The 20,216-nt window shown below is 38.8% G+C and overlaps 1 protein-coding gene across 1 annotated transcript; it reads right to left on the minus strand.

The window, feature by feature from the left end:
• Nucleotides 1–515: 515 nt before the first annotated feature.
• Nucleotides 516–20,201, minus strand: LOC139945941 (dihydropyrimidine dehydrogenase [NADP(+)]-like). The gene is made up of 16 exons (XM_071943479.1): nt 19,871–20,201; nt 14,507–14,617; nt 13,747–13,917; nt 13,107–13,268; nt 12,590–12,868; nt 12,018–12,213; nt 11,411–11,580; nt 10,516–10,726; nt 10,053–10,237; nt 9,483–9,698; nt 8,881–9,114; nt 7,985–8,189; nt 7,050–7,312; nt 6,296–6,475; nt 5,461–5,607; nt 516–4,209 (listed from the first exon to the last, which is right to left on the minus strand). Exons 1-16 carry the CDS (start codon nt 19,901–19,903, stop codon nt 3,904–3,906), a joined length of 3,069 nt encoding a protein of 1,022 aa, XP_071799580.1. The 5' UTR covers nt 19,904–20,201; the 3' UTR covers nt 516–3,903.
• Nucleotides 20,202–20,216: the final 15 nt, after the last annotated feature.

Genomic DNA, 20,216 nt, shown 5'->3' on the forward strand with positions numbered 1-20,216 from the left:
TAACAGGAGAGTCTTGACCGGAGACTAGGTATCTTCAGACCTACATGTATGGCTTCACATTCTGTACTTGGTAACAATGGACACCTTGGTTTCATTATCCCCCCAAAAGATAAAAAAAAAACCACTGAATTGGGCTTTTAGTTCGGGCCTGGCCCCAATTTTATAGCTCTGCTTACCGTAAAGCTTACCGCAAGCACAGAGTCTGCGCTTACGGCAAGCATATTTGACAGGTTAGCGGCGAATTTAGGCTTTTGTGCGTGTGTACTCCACGATACTAGGCATTCTCTGCTTACAAAAGGCTAAGCGCAGTATTCTGCGGTAAGCAGAGCCATGAAATTGAGCCCAGATAATGTGGGTTTTCCTTTGGAGTTTTCTTCCACATGTGAAATATTTCTTTTCTCCTCCACACACTAGGTACCTTCAGACCTTCATGTATAGCTTCACAATCTGTACTTGGACACAATGACCAATTCTTCAATTCATTCCCCAAAAGATAACAAACATAAACAAATCTATGCATTTTGAAAATATCACTCTTTATTACGCACACAAGTTATGGGAGGTAATTGGTCTTAAAACCCTTGTTTTCAGCCATTCAATGAAAACTCACTTCATTCTATTCAACACATCTGGTAAATAATTCTGTACCGAAAGTATTTTATGCAGTTTCACATGGCCGACGAATGTCAAAACATATCGGTAATAGAACCATTATCATCTAGTTAAATATACGCAAATTATTTTTTTTTGATTAGCTCTTTTTGGGGAGCAAAATGTGGAATGTAACTTTCACATAAATAAATGTCTTCAAATTTGATGCCGGGAAAGGGAAGACTGATTCTCAACTCACCTATGGGTTATCCTAGTTTGGTCTCGACCCTCCTCAGGCCTCATAATTCAATGAGGCAACAAAGGCGATTGCCTCCATGCCCCCTGGTCATTGCCTTGGTGCCCTTGAAATGCTCCAGTACAAAATTTACAATTTCCTTATAAGTGCCTTTTACCAAGGAGAAAATGCCTTGGTGCCCTTGCTCTTACAAAAGCAAAGCATAAAGGCCTGCCCAGTGCCCTCCTTGACTTCCTAATGTAAAGGAAGATCAATTCACAGTAGGGTTTGAAACTTTGCATGGTGAAGATGCAATCAAGCCATGTTTGCAGAGATGCTATATAATAATTCTCTCTTTGAAAAACTGGTTTATATTTCCTGCGAAAGGAATGCGTTATCAATTTTTACATCACAGCTTCACTTTCGCTGCAAATATACCACAGCTTAACTCCTCCAAAGTATATTGCAAATTTGTGATGTCAAAAATAGGAAGTACATGTACATGTATGAGCCATTCTTCAGGATGTGTTGGTTTGGAGAAAAATTAGTGATTCTTAAAAGAACCAGTCGTTCTTAAAAGAACCACTTCTCGGAAAATGGCTCGAAAAGATTTTGTACATTGCGGGTCACAATCATTTTAACTACTACTACTACTGGGCCATAATCATTAAGCGGACATGTATACGGTACTCTTAAATTCTTGAGAGTGAGTAAATTACATAATAAACTGGGAAGACAAAGTAAACATAATATTAGGCACTATATTAAATCTGTTTCCTGACAACCTAATTAATACAAATTTGATAAACTGCAATAATTTTTAGCATGGTGTTTAACTATATCATGGAAAAATATATTAAAATTACGGTGCTATTAAAATATAGAAATTCAACGATCATTGGTAAAATGTCAACACAATTTTAGCGGTACTTGAGCACACATTTCATGTACCTGGTGTTCATATATGGCTCCTATCTACATAGGAGCTAAATCAATAGTTGTTCTCTAGAACGAAAACTTTACATGATTTATAGACAATTTGTAAAAGTTGGTGCCATCCAGTGAAGTTGTATCTGTTGACTCGTTGCAAATTGAAAAATGTATTGTGTTAATACGATTCCAATTATTGTAACTGTGCTGTACTATTTCCACCGTTGTTATTATAAACATGGTGTGGATGGGAAATAGTTAAACCAGGAAATATGACCCTTTAAGACCAAGTGGTCTGTAGTGAACGTAATGTTTGCGAGATTAAGGATATTGTTGCAGATCCTTGGGTAGCAAGGATTTTGGTTTAGGAAGAGTGGGCTTTAACTCGCTCTTTTCAGAAAATCTACTCCTTGGTAGTAGAATTTAAAGCAAGACAGTTTGCTATGAGGAATTCAGGTTGGTACTCCGTGGTTTGGGGAAGTGCAGTCTTTAATGGGATATTCCTTATCTGATCAAAAATTCATGAGGTATAACATGTATAAGCGTTTGGTTCAGGGTGTCACTGCCTTTGAGTTTACTGACACAAATATCAACATAATACCAGAGGTTCTTTATCTAATGTAAAGTATTTGGGAACAGTGTTAAATGTTATCATGGAAGCAACTTTTAATACAATAAATCAACCAAATCCCGAGAAATAAGTAGGAGTTTCTCTGTGCTATTCAGCATTTCCGGTATTTGACACTGGCTAGTGGATAAGCTTCAACATTCTGTATTTGAGGTATGGTACCTACTCCTTTTAACATAGTACCATGTAATGTTTAAAAAGGTGCTATGGCACAATATGCAGCCAATCAAACCAGGAACACCCGGGCGATCCCCTTCGGGCAAACACACGGGCCCAACGTCTTTACACCCCATCTTAAGGATGAAGCAATCATGGTTAAGTGTCTTGCTCAAGTAAACACACACTATATCAGTCGCTCCAAGCTGGGATTTATACCTAAGCACAAAAGTATCCATAAACTTTGACGTGTATAACAAAAAAAATGGATTCACAATTTTAATTTATATTTAATGATGGAAGTTAATAAAGTAGTAGCAATTACCACATACCATAATTTATGTGCAATACTGAATTAAACAAGTTAATACTGAATCAAGGCTTAATTTTCATATGTCTTATAATTTGTTTAAAGTAAAACTTCTCCAACCATTTTTTTAATCTCATGGCAATATAAACTTCTTTGACAAATCTTTCAACATTATAATTGTAATCACTGCATACTTTATCATTAACACAATTTATATTATTAAACACACATTTTATTGTTGACAATGTATAACAAAGTCTTGGTGCAAGACGTTTTCTCGTTTTCCTTTCACACACAGCGCGGCCATCTCACCAACAACGACTCACCTGACTTAGTCTACCCACCACCCTGCGAGAAACGTCTTGGTCCATTGTGGGTGGACCAAGTCAGGTGATTGTTGCGGGCGCTGTTTGTGAGATGGCCGCGCTGTGCGTGAAAGGAAAACGAGAAACGTCTTGCACCAAGACAATGTATAGCATTTTGAGAAACCATTCCCTTTGAGGAATGTGGTTTTAGAGATTCAGAAACATTTCGATCTGAGACAAGTTTCTCTGAGTGTTCTTCCTGCTTGGACACAACTGCTCTAGATTTTTGGCCATTTCTCAAAAAAACTCTACCACCTTTTGAAATTAAATTTTCAAATATTAGATTTATTGTATACATGTATATGATCTACATTTTTATGGGATTTAAATAATTGATTAGCTCAAAAACTTGTTACTTTCAATGTCATTTCAAAACACCCATAGATTATTTTGCTCAAAGCATTTTCACCTAGTTGAAAACGGAAAAACTTCTCTCAGCAAAAGGAATGCCACCAAGCAAGTCTTTTGCACGAGTCGTAGAAATTAGATTTTTTTTAAATCTGAAAACAAAACTGCACCATTCTATCTAGTACCATCTCTTGAAAACCTGAGGATGTGATAATTTTTCTGTAAACCAATGTTGCCTTTTTTTGGCACTTCAGTTTGTTGTTTTGTTTTTGTTCTTGTCTCCTTAAAAGCGCTCTGTTGTTTTTCGCCTAGCGCTATACAAATGCTCTGGATTGTCATTTTAAACTGACTGACACATAGGAACACCTCGGTTCGGCACATAGGGCCTGTCTCTCTTAGTCATAGTAATACAATCTATGATCGGACAGACACTGACGCATAGCGTACAACCAGTGCAGTCCTTAGTGATATGTGGTAGATGGGTCTTAGGGTCAAAGGTGATAGCCTGGTATCCGTTATCGTTACAAGTCATGTAGCATTTACCGCAGTTGATGCACATTTCTTCATCGATGAGCGCCACCACTTGTTGTTTATTGTCCAAGTCACCGTAGCTACCGATACGGTCGAGAGCAGCGCCAATAACATCCTGTATTTGGTGAAACAAAGTCAAAAGTAATTTTATCTTTGCTGGATCAGTATGTAAATGAAATTGTCATGAGTTGGAAAGATCAATATGGATGCTGTCTTTTTTCCTTGTTTTTTTAAATTATTTTTGCAGCAGTGAGTATCAAGCAATGTATACTCGGATCTTTCACGGGTTCTGTGCAAAAAAAACCCAGAGGCAAAACATACTCACTGCTTTGGATTCAAGTGAAGATGCTTATTATTAGGAATTCTCATGTATGTCATTTTGCACCTTTTTAACAAACTTTACGCTAATGACTTTTGGCTTTTTCCAACTTTATTTTTGTACAAAGCGTGTTGAGGCTGTTTTGTGGCAATAATGTGCTTTCTTCTTATTATTATTTTATTATCAACTGTTCTAGTGCTTCTCACCAAGGCAGTTTTTATGGTCATAAACTTTTTGAGTATATACCTAAAACTTTTTGAGTAAATCTGTAACCTTGCTTTTCATATCCCCTGGTAATTTTTAATTGGCTGTGTAGTGTTTTAAAGGGTCTATGTACTTTTTCCTAACACAAAACACAATGTCCACAGATTTACATTAAATTTAAACAGTTTGAAGATTATGATAGTAGAAAGCTTCCCTTGAAATTTTACTTACTGAGGTTCTGTAGTTTTTGAGAAATGAGTAAAACAAACAATTTTCGTCTAAGTTTTAGCATGTAAAAACGTATTAACCAGTTATGCTATGGTTTTGGTATAATATCATAAATGGTTAGTGGGATTTTACATGCTAAAATAATTTTCGTCTTCCTGAGACGAAAATTATTTTGTGACTTGTGTTACTCATTTCTCAAAAACTACACAACCTCAGTTAATAATATTTGAAGGGAAGCTTTCAACTATCATTATCTTCAGACCATGTAAGTTTAATGTAAATCTGTGGACATTTTGAAAAAGTACCCAAATCCTTTAAACCGACTAAAAATTTATATTCATCAATAGACTGACCAGGACCTAATTTCATAGGGCTGCTAGGCGCAGAAATTTGCTTAGCATGAAATTCCTTCATTGATAAAAACAGGATTACCAACCAAATTTTCATTTGTTGCATATTGCTTGTTACTGGTATTCAGCTGTTGTTTGCTTATCCTGAAAATCAAGTGGAAATTAAGTTGGTAACCCTGTTTCTATCAAGGAAGAAATCTCATGCCAAGCATTTTTTTGGTGCTTAGCAGCTCCATGAAATTGGGCCCAGGTTGTCTTGACTTACCTTGACATTAGGGACAGGTTTCTTGGGTTTACTGATAGTCCTTGGATCTTCAGGTTCAAGAGAAGGATCCAACAGGTCCAGCTTTCTCTTATGCTGGGCCAATATACGTATACGCTCTTGTTGATACGGTCCAAAGGATGGAAGATGCTGGTGAACATAAACAACAACAACATGAGTTAGGATTATAACCAAACAACCAGCAAATCTACCTCCATGGTATCACTATTGGTCAAGGCAGGAATCAAATCTGCAATATTTGCGACAAGTAACTCAATAATACAAGCATCGAGAAAGTTCAGGGTAGGATTCAAACCCACAAGATCAAACGGTAGGTAGAACTTGAAAATGGACCACAGCAATCTAAGTATCATTGTTGGTCTAGTCGGGATTCAAATCCAGAATATCTGTCCACACAAATCAAATGTTCCAGACAAGCAGCTGCACCAGCTGTGCCATGCATCTGGGGTCGATTTCACAAAGAGTTAGGACTAGTCCTAACTTAGGACTAGTCCTAGGAGATATACAAATTGCATGGATAGTCCTAAGTTAGGACGAGTAACTGGTCCTAAGTCGAGATAAGACTAGTCCTAACTCTTTGTGAAATCCACCCCTGGTTCTCTCTACCACTTATTCTCAGGTCTTGTTTTGTACCACAAAATTCAAATCTCTTCACAAAACTTATCTTATGTTCCAGATTTTTAAGGACTAATTTTGTTGTGTTTTTTTCTTTCGCTTTGTTTTTTGTTTTACTGTGCCTTGAACACCCAGCAGGGTGGATATGTGCTCATAATAAATCTTTATTATTATTAACATTAAACAGAGGGTCTCATCCTACCTTGCCCACAATGTCGCTAACTTTAGGAACTTCTTTGCCCTTCTGGTGTCTGGCAGTCGGTGGACTCTGACCGTCCCAATCCTCAAATGCTCCAATGCTCTCCAGATAGAGCAGAGTCTTGAGTCCGGTCACGTAGTCCTCAATCAAAGTAAAGTCCTGGTTCTGTACGGCACTGCAAACCTGATGGAGTCAAATCAAAGTGGTGAAACGTTCATCAGAAGATTTACAAGTGAAAACTATTTGGATTGAGCCATTGCCTGGCGTGGCGTGTCGAGGCTACGTAAAAATTTGGGACATCAGTGCATTCAATTCAACTCAATATGACGTTTATTCCATACACTTTTTTGGAAAATAGTACAATATGAGAATTGATCAGTACATAGAAAGGTAACAAAATCAAAAGTTCATATAAGTTTACAAAATTAATATATTGTTAAAGCAAATAATAAATTAAAAAACTAGGAATGAACTATGTACAAAGAGGAGCGAGACCATGAGGCTGTTAGAGTAAGCCGAGGCTTGAAGACAACAGCCTATCAGACAAACAAACGAACAGAGAAGACGAAAGAAGGACAACACAGACAGAACAAACAATTACATTCTGCTTTACCAGCTGGGTACTCCTAGTGGATGATACTTGTGTACCTGTAAGACTGTGGAACCAAATTTTAATACCAAAAGATGCAAGATAATAAAGTGTTTTGTCTAACACTATAAACTCAGACGAATATTCATGATATGGTAATTAACAAACCTGAAGTGCCACAGCTCCACTATGCAAGTACTGCATGCCTGCATCAGCAGAGTCTATCCCCCCAGTCGCTAGTATAGGGAAACCAGGTAGTGCGTTAGCGATAGCAGACACTGCACGTAGAGCAATAGGTCGGATAGCGTTACCAGATACACCACCGTATGTTGTCCGTTGCTCTTTACCCACAGCAGGCCAGGCGCTGGATGAACCCTTTAATCCCATAAGACCAGAGACAGTGTTGGTGGCAGTAACACCATCAGCACCCCCTAGATATGAGTCAAACAAAAATACTTTAAGAGGCAAAGTAAACCTTTGGTTTTTTAACCGTGTCATTGGTTTAATTCAATATAAATGTAGATGTACACATTAAAACTAACATCTGAAAACATCATTTCCAAATGTTTTTTATTGTCATTACCAAAGGTATAGACCTTCCCTTTAACCATTGCAGTGTCCTGTATTAAATCTGCCAGATGACCAAACTTCACTTGAAACCAAGTTTGCCTCAAGAGTGGACACTTGGTAGTTACTCAAAATCTTTATTAGCATGAAACCTTTCTTGGTGACAAGTAATAGGGAGAGATTGATGGTATAAAACATTGTGAGAAACGGCTCCCTCTGAAGTGACATGATTTTTGAGAAAGAAGTAATTTTCCACGAATTTGATTTCGAGACCTCAGATATAGAACTTGAGGTCTCGAAATCAACCATCTAAACACACAACTTCGTGTGACAAGGGTTTTTTCTTCTTTCATTATTTCAACGCAACTTCGACGACCAATTGAGCTCATAATTTCACAGGTTTGTTATCTTATGCATATGTTAAGATAAAGCAAGTAAGAAGACTGGTCTTTGACAATTACCAATAGTGTCCAGTGTCTTTAATCACTGTAGCTCACAAGCCTGATGAAACCTGCAAATAAGGGTGTAAAACCTACCATCTTTAGCTGCACGAGCTATCTCCACAATGGAAGTCACATTAGGGGTCAACTTGGCAAAGAATGGGATCTTGACGGTCTCCCGGACCCAGCGGCAGATGTTTAGCACCAGCTCAGGGTTTTGGCCACAGGCGAGACCCATGCCCCTCTCCCCCATACCATGAGGGCAGGACAGGTTCAACTCAAGGGCATCAGCTCCATGATCCTAAACAAAAGAGGAAATAATTCACTGAATGTAGGCAAACAGATTTTGATATGTTGGAATAGATGTACTTATTTCATTGACTTAAAGAATTTTGTTTTATTTCTATACAAGGCTCTAATATTGTTTGTCCCTAGTGAAGTTATTTCATCTATCAAACTAAAAGGCGGACAGGTTGACGTAGTAGTATCTTACCTCACCCTCCACTCACAGGACCCCAGTTTAGACCAATCTAAGCTCCTTGCTCTTTGTGTAGTTGAGCCCGAGTGTACATTACAAGCATCAAATGGTTAACTTGAACGAACCTAGTAGTACACAGGTCTACCTAAGCCATTTTAGCCAGTGTAACCCACCGCCCATGATTAATCTTAAGATGAGTTGTCAGTATTGGCTGCGATACTAAATGCATCGTGAAATCAAATTTTGATTTAACAGCAGTAAAGACTGATACTTGCAGTCAAGATCAATCTTTATTAAAATAAAGCCCAGATGTACATTATAATTTAAATAAAAATAATTACACAGCATTTATAAAGGCGCACTAAATCTGGTGTAAAACCATTCAAAGGCGCCGGCCAAGATGGAAAAGAGGGAATTCTCATTGTGTGTGTCAAATGGGTAATTTGTACCAAACAGTGCAGCCTATTACCTCCGCCATTTTAGCAAGTGTAACCCAATCTTCTTTATATATTACCTCAGCCATTTTAGCGAGTGTAACCCAGTCTTCTTTATTAAAGCTGCACATGATGCTAGCAATGACAATCTTTTCCGGGAAGTCATCTTTAAGTTCTCGGACACTCTGGCACCAGTAGGTAGCGGTCTTCTCACTGACCAGTTCAATGTTTAGGAAGGAACCCTGACCAGGGCCAAACATATGGCCCGATGTGGTGCCCCGAACAATGCGAGGAGACACGTTGGTCACAATGTCCTGAGAAAAAAATACAAATTGAAAGTGTATAACCCTACATTAACCCTTGTTCTGCTAAATAATTTTTATATTAGTGTCCACGTAGAGGTGTCGGTATTCAATTCAAATCTGATACTTGTACCATACAAGGCAAAATTCTTAAATATTTTTCGCTACTCTGCTTGACTATGACACCGTGGAATGGAAACTGTCTAATCATGATTACATGACACTGCTAACCACAGAATACCGTGCTTAATAGCTCAAAGAATCACACTCTTCTTGAATACATAGTAACTACAATAATAATGAAATAATACAAATTTTTACAAATGTGTTCTGCATGTGGATGAGTTAAAACTCAGTCAGGATGATAAACCAATACTTACTTTGAGCATGGTGAAGGTTTTAGTGACAGCGAATCCCCAACCTGCCTCGAAGGCTCGTCGTATCATGGCTGCTGATGTGGTGGGTGGGGCACTAGCCAGGCCAAAGGGGTTCTCAAACTTCAGCCCACAAATCTCCATGCTGATGTCAACGGTGTCGATTGGGGTGTAGAATTTGGGAAGCTTAGGGATGGCTTGGACCGGAAGACCGTGCAGGGACTGGAAGAAAACATTAACATGAATTTGTTGATGTAACAGAATGCAATCATACATCGAGTTGGTACAGTGGTATCTTTCCCTGCCTTTTATGTCTAGGACCCCGGTTGGAATCCCACAGTTCCTGTACCTGATTGCATGGGTTTTCCCTAACTAACTTCTCAGGTGTTTTTCTCCCACATCTAAATTTGAAACTTCCTTCCTTGTCTTCTCTCAATTAGTCTTTTTAAGGCTTAGATACAGGATTCAAACTGCCTCTAGCTACCGGACAATCTCAGTCGCCCTGACCCAGGCCTAAGTCAAACTCGCACTAACCCAGGCCTAGCTCACACTCCCCCTCAGTAGGTTTGTTCTCACCTGTAGGTATTTATGCATGAACCATGCAGCAGTTTTACCATCGTTGACTGATTCTACAGTAGTGTTAGCCTGTCCAGCTATATCACCGCCACCAAACACCCACGGCTCACTGCTCTGCATAGTGTCTGGACTAATCTCTGGTAGACCCCAGGAATTGAACTTAATGGGGGCCATGGCTGATTTCACTGGAAGAATAATGAAAGTATGACTGTATTTAAACAACGTGTAGTGTACAGTAAGTGCAATGTGTGGGTGTTGAGGTTGCGTAGTGGAATCTTTCCTCACCTTCCACCTCTAGGACCCCGGTAGGAATCACGCCGGGAGCACTATGTGAATTGAGTTTTTAGTCCCTACCTGACTGCGCGGGTTTTCCCTGGAATAATTCTTTGAGGTCTTTCTAAAACTAAAACTGAAACTTCATTCTTGGCTAGAACAGTCATTTAACTCTCTATAAGTCTAGTACCTTGTTCGTTCAGAAGTGTAGAGCCAAACGCAGAGATAATGAAATCAGCCTTCAGACGGACAGTCTGTTCCTCATCTTCTACCCATTTCCCATTGTCATCTTGTTCAGTACGACACAGCTCCAGCCCAGTGATCCGATTAGCCTTCAAGATGACCTTCCTTGGAGACAGGAATGGCATGAACTCACATCTCTCCTCCCTGGCAAGTTCCATCTACAAGAATAGACGACTCATAGAATTAAACTTACGATCACGGTATAAAAAATTAAACAAGTTTGATAGTTAGTTCTTATAATGATGTTGGACTTTGTCAGAGTGAGGAAGATTCCTAACTCGAAAAATAATATTTTGAGAATGTAAGTACAGCGATTCAAAGAGAACAGGTGATGGCCGCGACTCCAGGAGTGCGTCCCCATTTGAGAATGAGGTGTCCATGGTTGTAAGTCCTTGCATAATGATGATGAAGTACAGAGATAAGCGGTTTTGCCATAAAAACAATACACAATGACAAGATACATGTAGGACATGTAACGTTCACATCTATGCCTTTGAAACTTTGAACATGTTATTTCTATTTATTGTCGTCTTTGTTTTAGTGTTCCTATGTACCCCCCTGGTGGTGCAATTTTATGTTTTTTTTCTGTGCAATTATTATCAATATTTTTACCTTGTAATGCCACATTATTCAGCTTTGTGCTGCCAGTTGTTTTTGTAACAAAAATGAATGAATGAATGCATGAAAATGTGAAATGAAAGAGAAAAAAAATCTCAATTTACCCAGAAATATTTATTTAAGAGACAACATTTTGGGGTTAGGCTGTTTTGCCATGGAAGGGCCATGCTGCCAATCCGAGTGGGGGGAGGGGGGGGGGTTCACACAAGAAATACACAACAAACCTCTTCTGGTACAGCCCTGATGGTCGTGAAGCCCTTACGGAAGACAATGTAGACACGTTTAGCTCCACAGCGGAGGGCCGATGTGGCACAGTCAAAGGCAGTGTCACCAGCACCGAGAACAATGACATTACCATGAAGCTGAGGAAGCTGAGACTTGCAAGAACACATACCTTAGGTGTCAAATCAGAGGAGTGAGTTAGTATTAAGCCTCTTGAAATCTGGGCCTTATTTGGTACAGCTGTTTAATTTGCTCATTTTATTCTTACTGAAGTGATGCTAAACATAACCACAGAAGTAGGCATGCTACATGTAACCTTTAGTTTCTTATTGTAAACAAATGAATGACGTAGCAATGTTAATTCATGGTAAGCGTGCTATTTTTCTTACTTACCTGTGAAATACACTTTGGCTTAGGCACATTCTTCTGCTATAAAAGCATGAACATTTGCTTACTGTTAAACAGCGATATGAAATTGCAAACCTTCCAAACCATGCTTCCAATGGTTGGTAAATAACATTGCGGAACATACAGCGTGTCGGAACATACAATCATTAGCTAAAACTATGTGATAGCATAAATATTTCCTGCATAATGCATACCACTTACCTGCCTTGCTGGCTTTGGATACAACAGGAAGATAATCCTTAGAGGTATAGAACCCCTGCTCCAGAGTCAGGCCATCAAAGACTGCTATACGCTTAGCCTCTGGTAGTCCAATACCCAAGAAGACGGCCTCGTACCCAGACTCCTTCAAGGATTCAACAGTCAGGCCATTTCCACCAAGACTTTTGCCATGTTCAACCTATTATCCAATGAGAAAAAGAATTATGCAAATACTAACACATTAAATTGTTTGCACAAAATACATTTATTTTTGGCATAAACCAAGACAAATAATTTAATCTTGAGGTGTGAACTTTGTAGTTAAAATGGTGGCCACTACAAATACCTCATAAAAGTTAAATCAGAGGAATTGTTTTGTAAATAAATTGTATTATTTTGTAAATATAATCTAGGATGGCTTCAGTGCTAATTTATTTCTACATCACTTTCTGCAACCAGAAACCCAATGGGTTTGCTGTGACAATTGCGCAGTCAACTGAAGTCGCCATTGGGGCAAAGAGGGCTAATGGCAAGACTTGTCTTAACAAAATCTTGACTTTTGTCTTAAAACCCACCTTGACTCCAAGATCTTTCATCAAGTCCACTTCAAAGGAAACCACATCATAAGCCAAGCGGAACTGAGGAATCTCAGAGGAGCTCAAACCACCGATGAAATCTTCTTTCTCGAAGATGGTCACGTCAGAGTAGCCCAAACGGGCCAGAAAGGTGGCACAGCTTATGCTGGCTGGTCCGCAGCCGAGGAGAGCTATCTTGGAGTTGAAGCTCTCAGGGAGCTGGTCTGGAGGCGGGAGGGATGGGTTACGAATCTGAGGAATCTTCATAGCTTTGAAGATCTGTGGATGGGACAAGGAGATATGGTTTTATACTCTTATTAAGGACAATCCTATTCTTCAACACTGTAAAAAACAATGTGCGGACAACTAAGTCCTGATTGCTATTGTAACACCAGTATACCAGTGTACGTGTTGTGTCATTTAACCTTCAAGATAGACTTCGCTGAGGTCAATACATCCTTTTGGTTGGTAAGCAGTTTGGAATTACACTTTCGACACCTGCTTTTTGTCCCCTTACCTCCGTTGCAAACTGCTGCAGTCCTCCAATGTTAATAGCGCCCTCTTCTGAAGCATGGAGGTTACAGCCACCAACGCAAAGGTCACTCGTAGGGCACACCATGCCGCACGTCAAACCCAACGGATTGTCAGAGAAAATGGCCTTAGATGCACCGTAGTAGTTCTATTAAAGAGACAGACAAAGCAGAACAACAAGATTTAATACATTATTAATTTGGGTTTTACCCTTACACCAATGACCCGAGCTCTGCGAAAAAAAAAAAAAGCCATATTACTCGGTTGGGATTCGAACCCACGACCTTTGCGATTCTAGAGCAGTGTCTAAGATTGAGTACTTGAGACTACTGGAGACTTCCGCGTTCTAATAGAGGACGAAGACCTCTCAACTATATCGACATGATCGGTAGAGATTTGGAATCTGAATTTGGGGACCTTCCAAACATGATGAAGGATAAAGACTTCCTGCGTGACAATTACCGAATTCTTCTTGTCTTTAAAGTCATTTAGTTAGGGTTTCATTTTAAACAACAAAAGTCCACTTAAAACGATTGTTTTCATTTGGTGATCTGGAAATTCTTGGACAGAAAGCTTGGGATAAACTGGCTAACTCTACAGCCAAACTGAATACAAATGTTGTGTACCTTATTAGCAATGCTGGTGATGAATGTCTTCACATCTAGCTGTGTAGGGCAGCTCTTCTGGCACGGGGCATCCGCGCACTTGAGGCATCTTGCCGCTTCCTTCAGGGCAGCCCGCTCACTTAATGTGGTATGCTTGATGTCATCAAAGTTATTCTCAAGGTCACCACAGGTCTGTACAAAACATTAAAACAGTCAAATTGAACACAGTTATCATTTGTTATTATATCTTTCTGTTGATGAAAACCAGGAACCCACAAACAGCACTGTGACCCACAGGTTTAAATATTATGTTATGAGAAGTTGAAGAGGAAATTTAGTTTTATAAAGAGCTGGTAAAATTCAGTTTTATGATCCTAGAGTTATGATGACGAAAACCAAATTCTTAGAGTAAAATGGTGTAAAATGCCAAGTTAGAGATCCTGATCAAGTGCAATTTTTTTTAAATACAAAAACTTTGACAATTGAAGTACACTTATTGTCAAACAAATTATAAAAATCTTCTTATACTCAGATAGGCATAGTTTTTGGTAGGAGTAGTTTACAAAACTTTGTTTACATTCGATTCTGGTCTTATAAAAAGAATCCTAGTTCAATAAACATGACGAGTTAAAAGCCGTTACACTTTTGTCATTGCTTGTGAGCAAAAACAGTTGGTCAATGACATTGTGCGCAATCAATCTATTGGTAAATGTATTATTTTAAACAAACTTTACTGGAGCAAAGTACGTTTTTTATTGTAAGAAGTAGACTTTGTTCTTACCGCACATGATATGGGTCCATTTCGCTTCCAGTGTTTGCGATTCTTCTTGGTCGTTGAGGTGGTTACCAGACTAGCATGATGTAATACTCTAGGGTTCAACACCAGTAGATTCTGCAGAAAAAAATAAGACCAAAAAAGGATTCATGAATACAGAGTAAGTGCACTGGGTGACTGGTACAAGTGCCCTAATCATTTAATGCAAACCCCTGTTAATTATTTCAAAGTAATATGTACCTGAATTATGAATTGTTTAACATAGTAACGTAAAGATAACACAGTGCTATAAATCCAGAACAGTCGACCTATTCCTTTTCTGAAACTACTCATTTATTTGTACTTGGGTTATAGTTTTCAATTACTTTAAATGGAATTTACTTTTTCATTAAAATTAGATCAATTTTGAATATTATTATTATTATTACTATTATTTATTTGACCAAAACAAGTTACTCTAAAAATCATTCTTTTGTGTCCCTGACTCAGTCTTAAGGATCAAAGTGCTGTAAATCCAGAACAGTTGATCTACATGTAGTCATTTCCTCATGGTGTGACTGACAGTGACCAGGTGACTTTCACATTTTTAACCAGCACTCTCAGCAAAATACATTGTGCCACCCAGCACAAATTTCAAAAACATTGTCCACTGTGCATTGATCTGAGACACGGAGTATCAAATGTCACAGAAAAGAACACAGTCAAAAGGCCATTCAACTTATTGCATGGCCCCACAACAGCGCTTGCCCTTGATTTATTGCCCTCCACTAAAATTGGTCTAGCTGCAACCCTGATCTTACAACTGTACTAAATAACTCAGTTGAACCATCTACCTCCATGGTTGAACCATTGAACCATGGAGGAAGGAACTCAGTTTATAGCATTTAAAGGTGTATGCCTGATACCCACTAATGGGTTAGGGGTTAGGGGTTAAGGGTTAAATTCTAATAGACAACACAATGTCTGCTGATGCCTGCACAGGGTCAAGTTGGTTTAGAACTCTCATATTTCCATCCTGTATGGTAAAAAGACAAGTGGTGGATTTCACAAAGACTAGTCTTATCTCCAGTAAGGACGAGGGACGAGTTACTCACACTACGACTAGCCTGAAGTTTTTAATATCTCCTAGTAGGCCTACTAGGACTAAAGTCTCTACTTCTTTGTGAAATCGACCCCAGTGGACAGACAGTACCTTGTAGGCACACATTCTATCATTGCTCTATGATTCTATGAACAAATTGAACCGTATAACATGCTTTACAAGTTAAGGGCAACGCCTGCTGAAAATGTTGTAAAGTATTATCCAAACTTATTCATCTTATAAATTCTTAAAGAAAGAGATTTTTCGGTGACACTATGCAGTTCAATAATTTTTAAAGTGTTTTTGTGTAGTTCCATAAAAGAATCCAGTGGATGCCAGTGGAGTCTGTGTTAAACCAGTCCTACCTCACCTGTACGTTTTTTGCATACAGTTTCATTTTACACATTAACAGCCAGATCTTGGCAGGGTACCAATCAATTTTAAGTCTAAAAAACAAACATCATTATAGGCCCTTTCGAGGAATTGGCAGTTAACCATCACAGTATTACATAATCAGTATTTATCTCCGTCAGACACATAATTTGTACTAAACAAACTACTGAGTTAATTTTAATCCAATGCAATTGTTATTAGCTGACTACCTGGGAATAACTATAAACTCCTGCACCAACACTAAAAACTTATTTTTATTTTTCACTTACTTTGTAAAGAAAATAATTGTATAGGCCTATTTTTTTAATTTAAGGAAAACTTGATCACAAATAAACTGCAGCCCTTATTCAAAGTCCATAAATATGGACTTTGAACACGGGCAATCATTGACAATATCCAGGCATCAGAGATGCAATTTGATGATAAAAAAAACAGATGAAACTACCTGGGCTTGGACATAAATATTAGGCCTGGGCAGTTTGTGCGACTAGTGTCGTATTCGCGACTATTGATTGTTTAGTCAGGTCGTGACTACTGTTTTTCAACTACATGTACATGGGTAATTAAGTCACTTTGAATACTACAAAAATAGTTGCGACTACCTGTTTGGTAAACTGATTGCATCGTCAACGAATATTCACAACAACATAATTAACTAACAAAACACAATCAGACATCAGTGACGCAATCCTTCCATGAATTCCTTCCATTCATAATGCCCGAATGCATCTTGAGAATTAAAAATTAGTAGCGACTAGTGTCCTAGTGTCAAAGTCAACTTTTTGAGGCGCGACTTGTTGAGCGAGTAACTAATTTCACTAGTCGCCCAGGCTTAATAAATATTGATAGTGTTTCTCCAGTTGGTACACAAAATCAACCAAAGACAGGAAATCAGCTGACACTTGAAATGAAAATACCTGCAGCATAAAACACCCCCCCCCCCACACACACAAACTTACTTCAGTCAATGTGTATTGTTCACAATATAGGGGTAATTAGGACAAGTTAAAAAAAAAACATCAGATCAATCCTGCCCTCTTTTTTGTCTCCAAAATTAGTAACTCTTTCATGTATTCCACACATTGTCATTGCACCATTCTTTCAACGAATGTCAGACAACTCATCCGTCGGACAACTCTTCCGTTTGGACTACTCGACGGTTCCGACAACTCGACGGTTCCGACAACTCAACGGTTCCGACAACTCGACTTTGAGACAACTCGACGGATGGCCAAGACAAGTCGACGGTTGAGCGGCCGACCTCCGTTTAATACTGTCATGTTTACACGAACTTTCCTGTATAATTCCTGCGATTCTATAATATTGATCATTATTATTTACCAATTATTATTTATCACAAGAAGTGTGGTGTTCCAGTGAAGCCATACTTGCAGAAACATCTGTTAGTGACTGTCTCGAGACTTTGTGTAAAAAACAGACTATGTTTTATGAGTATGACCATGGTAATGACTCTATGTGTAGCCAGCTAGCAGTTGTCTTCAATTTATTCAAAATAAAGGGTTTAAAAAACACAATTAAAACATTAAATAAGTAAAACATTATACAGCTCTATTATTAGAAGATTTACTTTTATTTACTTTATTACCAACAACAATAACAACTCGATCATTGCTCTATGGTACAAGCAATGAAAATGCCGCGGGGTCATGGTAAAAAAATAAAATAAAAAAATCAACTATCCGTTTGCCCGGATATAAACCCACCCACCATAATATACCCCCTCCCCCCGGGGAACGCCCTTGCATCATTGCCAAGTCGCTAGTCAGTACATCCCCACCCCAGGCCGCTATTTACCCCCTCCCGCCCCGCGCTGAGCCCCGTCACGGCCATCCGTCGACTTGTCTTGACCCCAAGTCGAGTTGTCTTACGGTTGAATAAATCATCCGTCGAGTTGTCCGAACCGTCGAGTTGTCTGAACCGTCGAGTTGTCCGAACGGACGAGTTGTCCAACGGACGAGTTGTCTGGTCTCCCTTTCAACGATTGCTTTAATCATGGAGGTAGGATTCCATGCTACCTCCATGCTTTAATATTGTATGGTTTCCTCTTTTTTAAACTACAAATTCAGCTAATACTTAGCCTTGCACTTTCCTCCTTGAAAAACAATCAAATAAGAAGGCCCTATGTATAAACCTCCTCATTACAGAAAAAATTAGTTTATCAATGATCAACAATCAATGCTTCTTTTTTTTTAAGCACGGTCTTCACCAGTGGAACATGGACTCTGAACAGAGCAGCCTTAGGTTTGTGTACCAAAACTTCACTCTTTGACCCTGTTACTACCCTTTTGATAAAGGATTTTCAAATTGAAGGTTATTTTTCGGGTACAGACGCACCCTCACAAAACGGAACACCTGCACGTGTGTACTTAGTAGATTTCTACGCATTCTAAACTAATTGTGTCATTCAACGGTTCTATAGTAAAAGTCGAGGCAGAAATGACATATTTCTATGGACCTAATCATGTGTTAACCGCATTACATGTTCAAGGACAAAGCACAATACAAAGTACAATAAAAGCATATTTGTGGTTTTATGGAATTGAATTGAAGTATTAAATACAGCTTTGTATGATGCAAACTAACTATGGGTGCAATTTGTTGTTTACTAACGAGGCAGATCAAATGCTATAGCTAGCTGTTGGTTACCGCTGTTAGTAACTTTACTTTTTTGCCAAAGTGGCTGTCACTGTATGTTAGTCATCTTCACCCAACAAACTAATCTGTAAATATGGCCTAGTGGTTGATAAGCCACTCCAATCACCACTCATCAGCCCTTCTATGGCAAAACAGCACAACAGTTTTGTTTTTAATTCGACACCAACGCCGGGTAAATTGGGGGCGTTTTTTTGTTTTTTTTCCAAGTTTCAATGGAGATTTGATGTTAACATCCTATCTTGGCCTCTTTTTTTACACTTTGTCCCATTTTTATGACAGAAGATAAATCTCTCTGTAGTTGAAGACCATGCAGAAGTACAGAGTAGAAAAGTAGAAAACAATATAAATAGAGTCTCAAAATTAACATTGGACCGCAGCCTAGGCCCAAGGTAGTCCTAAAAAGAAACAGAGTTCGTTCTGCTACAACCAACCTCACTTCAATCATAGTTCCAGGAGAAGGTTCGATTACAATAATTTTAGCTTTGGGCCTAGTGTTGCAATGATCATAACCCTCCTTCCGCCATCAGGAGGAGGGTTTATACGATTATCGCAACTATCTATCTATCTATGTTCCAATAAGTACATCCCTCCAGAGGAGTATAGTCGTACTCTGGGCAGGAAACTCCAGTCAAACAAACCCAGTGGTCTTGTGTTTTTCAATTGAATAGGCTACCTCACTTAGTATTATCTTTTTTCTTTGTGAAAAATTTTGACTATAAAATCAAACGATATCATATAGTTGCAATGATAGTAACCCTCCATCCTCCCGGTAACCCTCCATCCTCCCCACCGTCGGGAGGATGGAGGGTTACGATCATCGCAACTAACCGATCCTAACATTACAAATACAAAAAGGTGGTATGCTTGCAGTCAGTATCACATTCACAATAAAAATGAAACAGATCTTCTCCCAAGTGGCAAGTGCTTGTTCAACTCATTTTGATTTTGTAAAATAAACTCTGGTCTATAGACAGCTAAACCATGGAGGTATACTTAGTTCTACCTCCATGGTTAAACCATTAAGCTAAAACTTTTGAGCTACTTTTTACAAGTTTTGTTTACAAGCCCAGCGGTCTTTGTGGATCCCCCCTCCAAAAAAAAGTTCAAGTCCCAATTATGGATAAATAGGCTACACACACAGTAAACACTACCCTATCTGATCCCCAACATACTTCTAACTAATTTGAACAGTAGTATGAATAAACATGAGAGTGACATACCTCAATGTCGGCAACATCTTTACTCAAAGCCATTGTTGTCCTGAGCTCTTCACTCAAAATAAACACTGCATTCAACTTTCAAAAACCACAGCTGCAGAGTGCACGCAGGACGCATACAATTCTAAAACCTGAACGTACGGGCTTACAATAAGTTTGACAAAACGATCCTTCATCTATTGTCAATCACAAAATGGTCAATCAAAGTTTACCACAGTTGAGCGAACTCTGGCCCAGACTGTAGTATTTAATAAACTAAATAAAAGCGGAAACGTTGAGGAGAGCGACGATCTTCCTTTCTCAAAAAAACAAACCAAATCTGTTTAATTTCCCCCTGACGTACTGACGT

This window comes from Asterias amurensis, chromosome 13 (genome assembly GCF_032118995.1).
Source record: "Asterias amurensis chromosome 13, ASM3211899v1".
NCBI classification, from domain to species: Eukaryota; Metazoa; Echinodermata; class Asteroidea; order Forcipulatida; family Asteriidae; genus Asterias; species Asterias amurensis.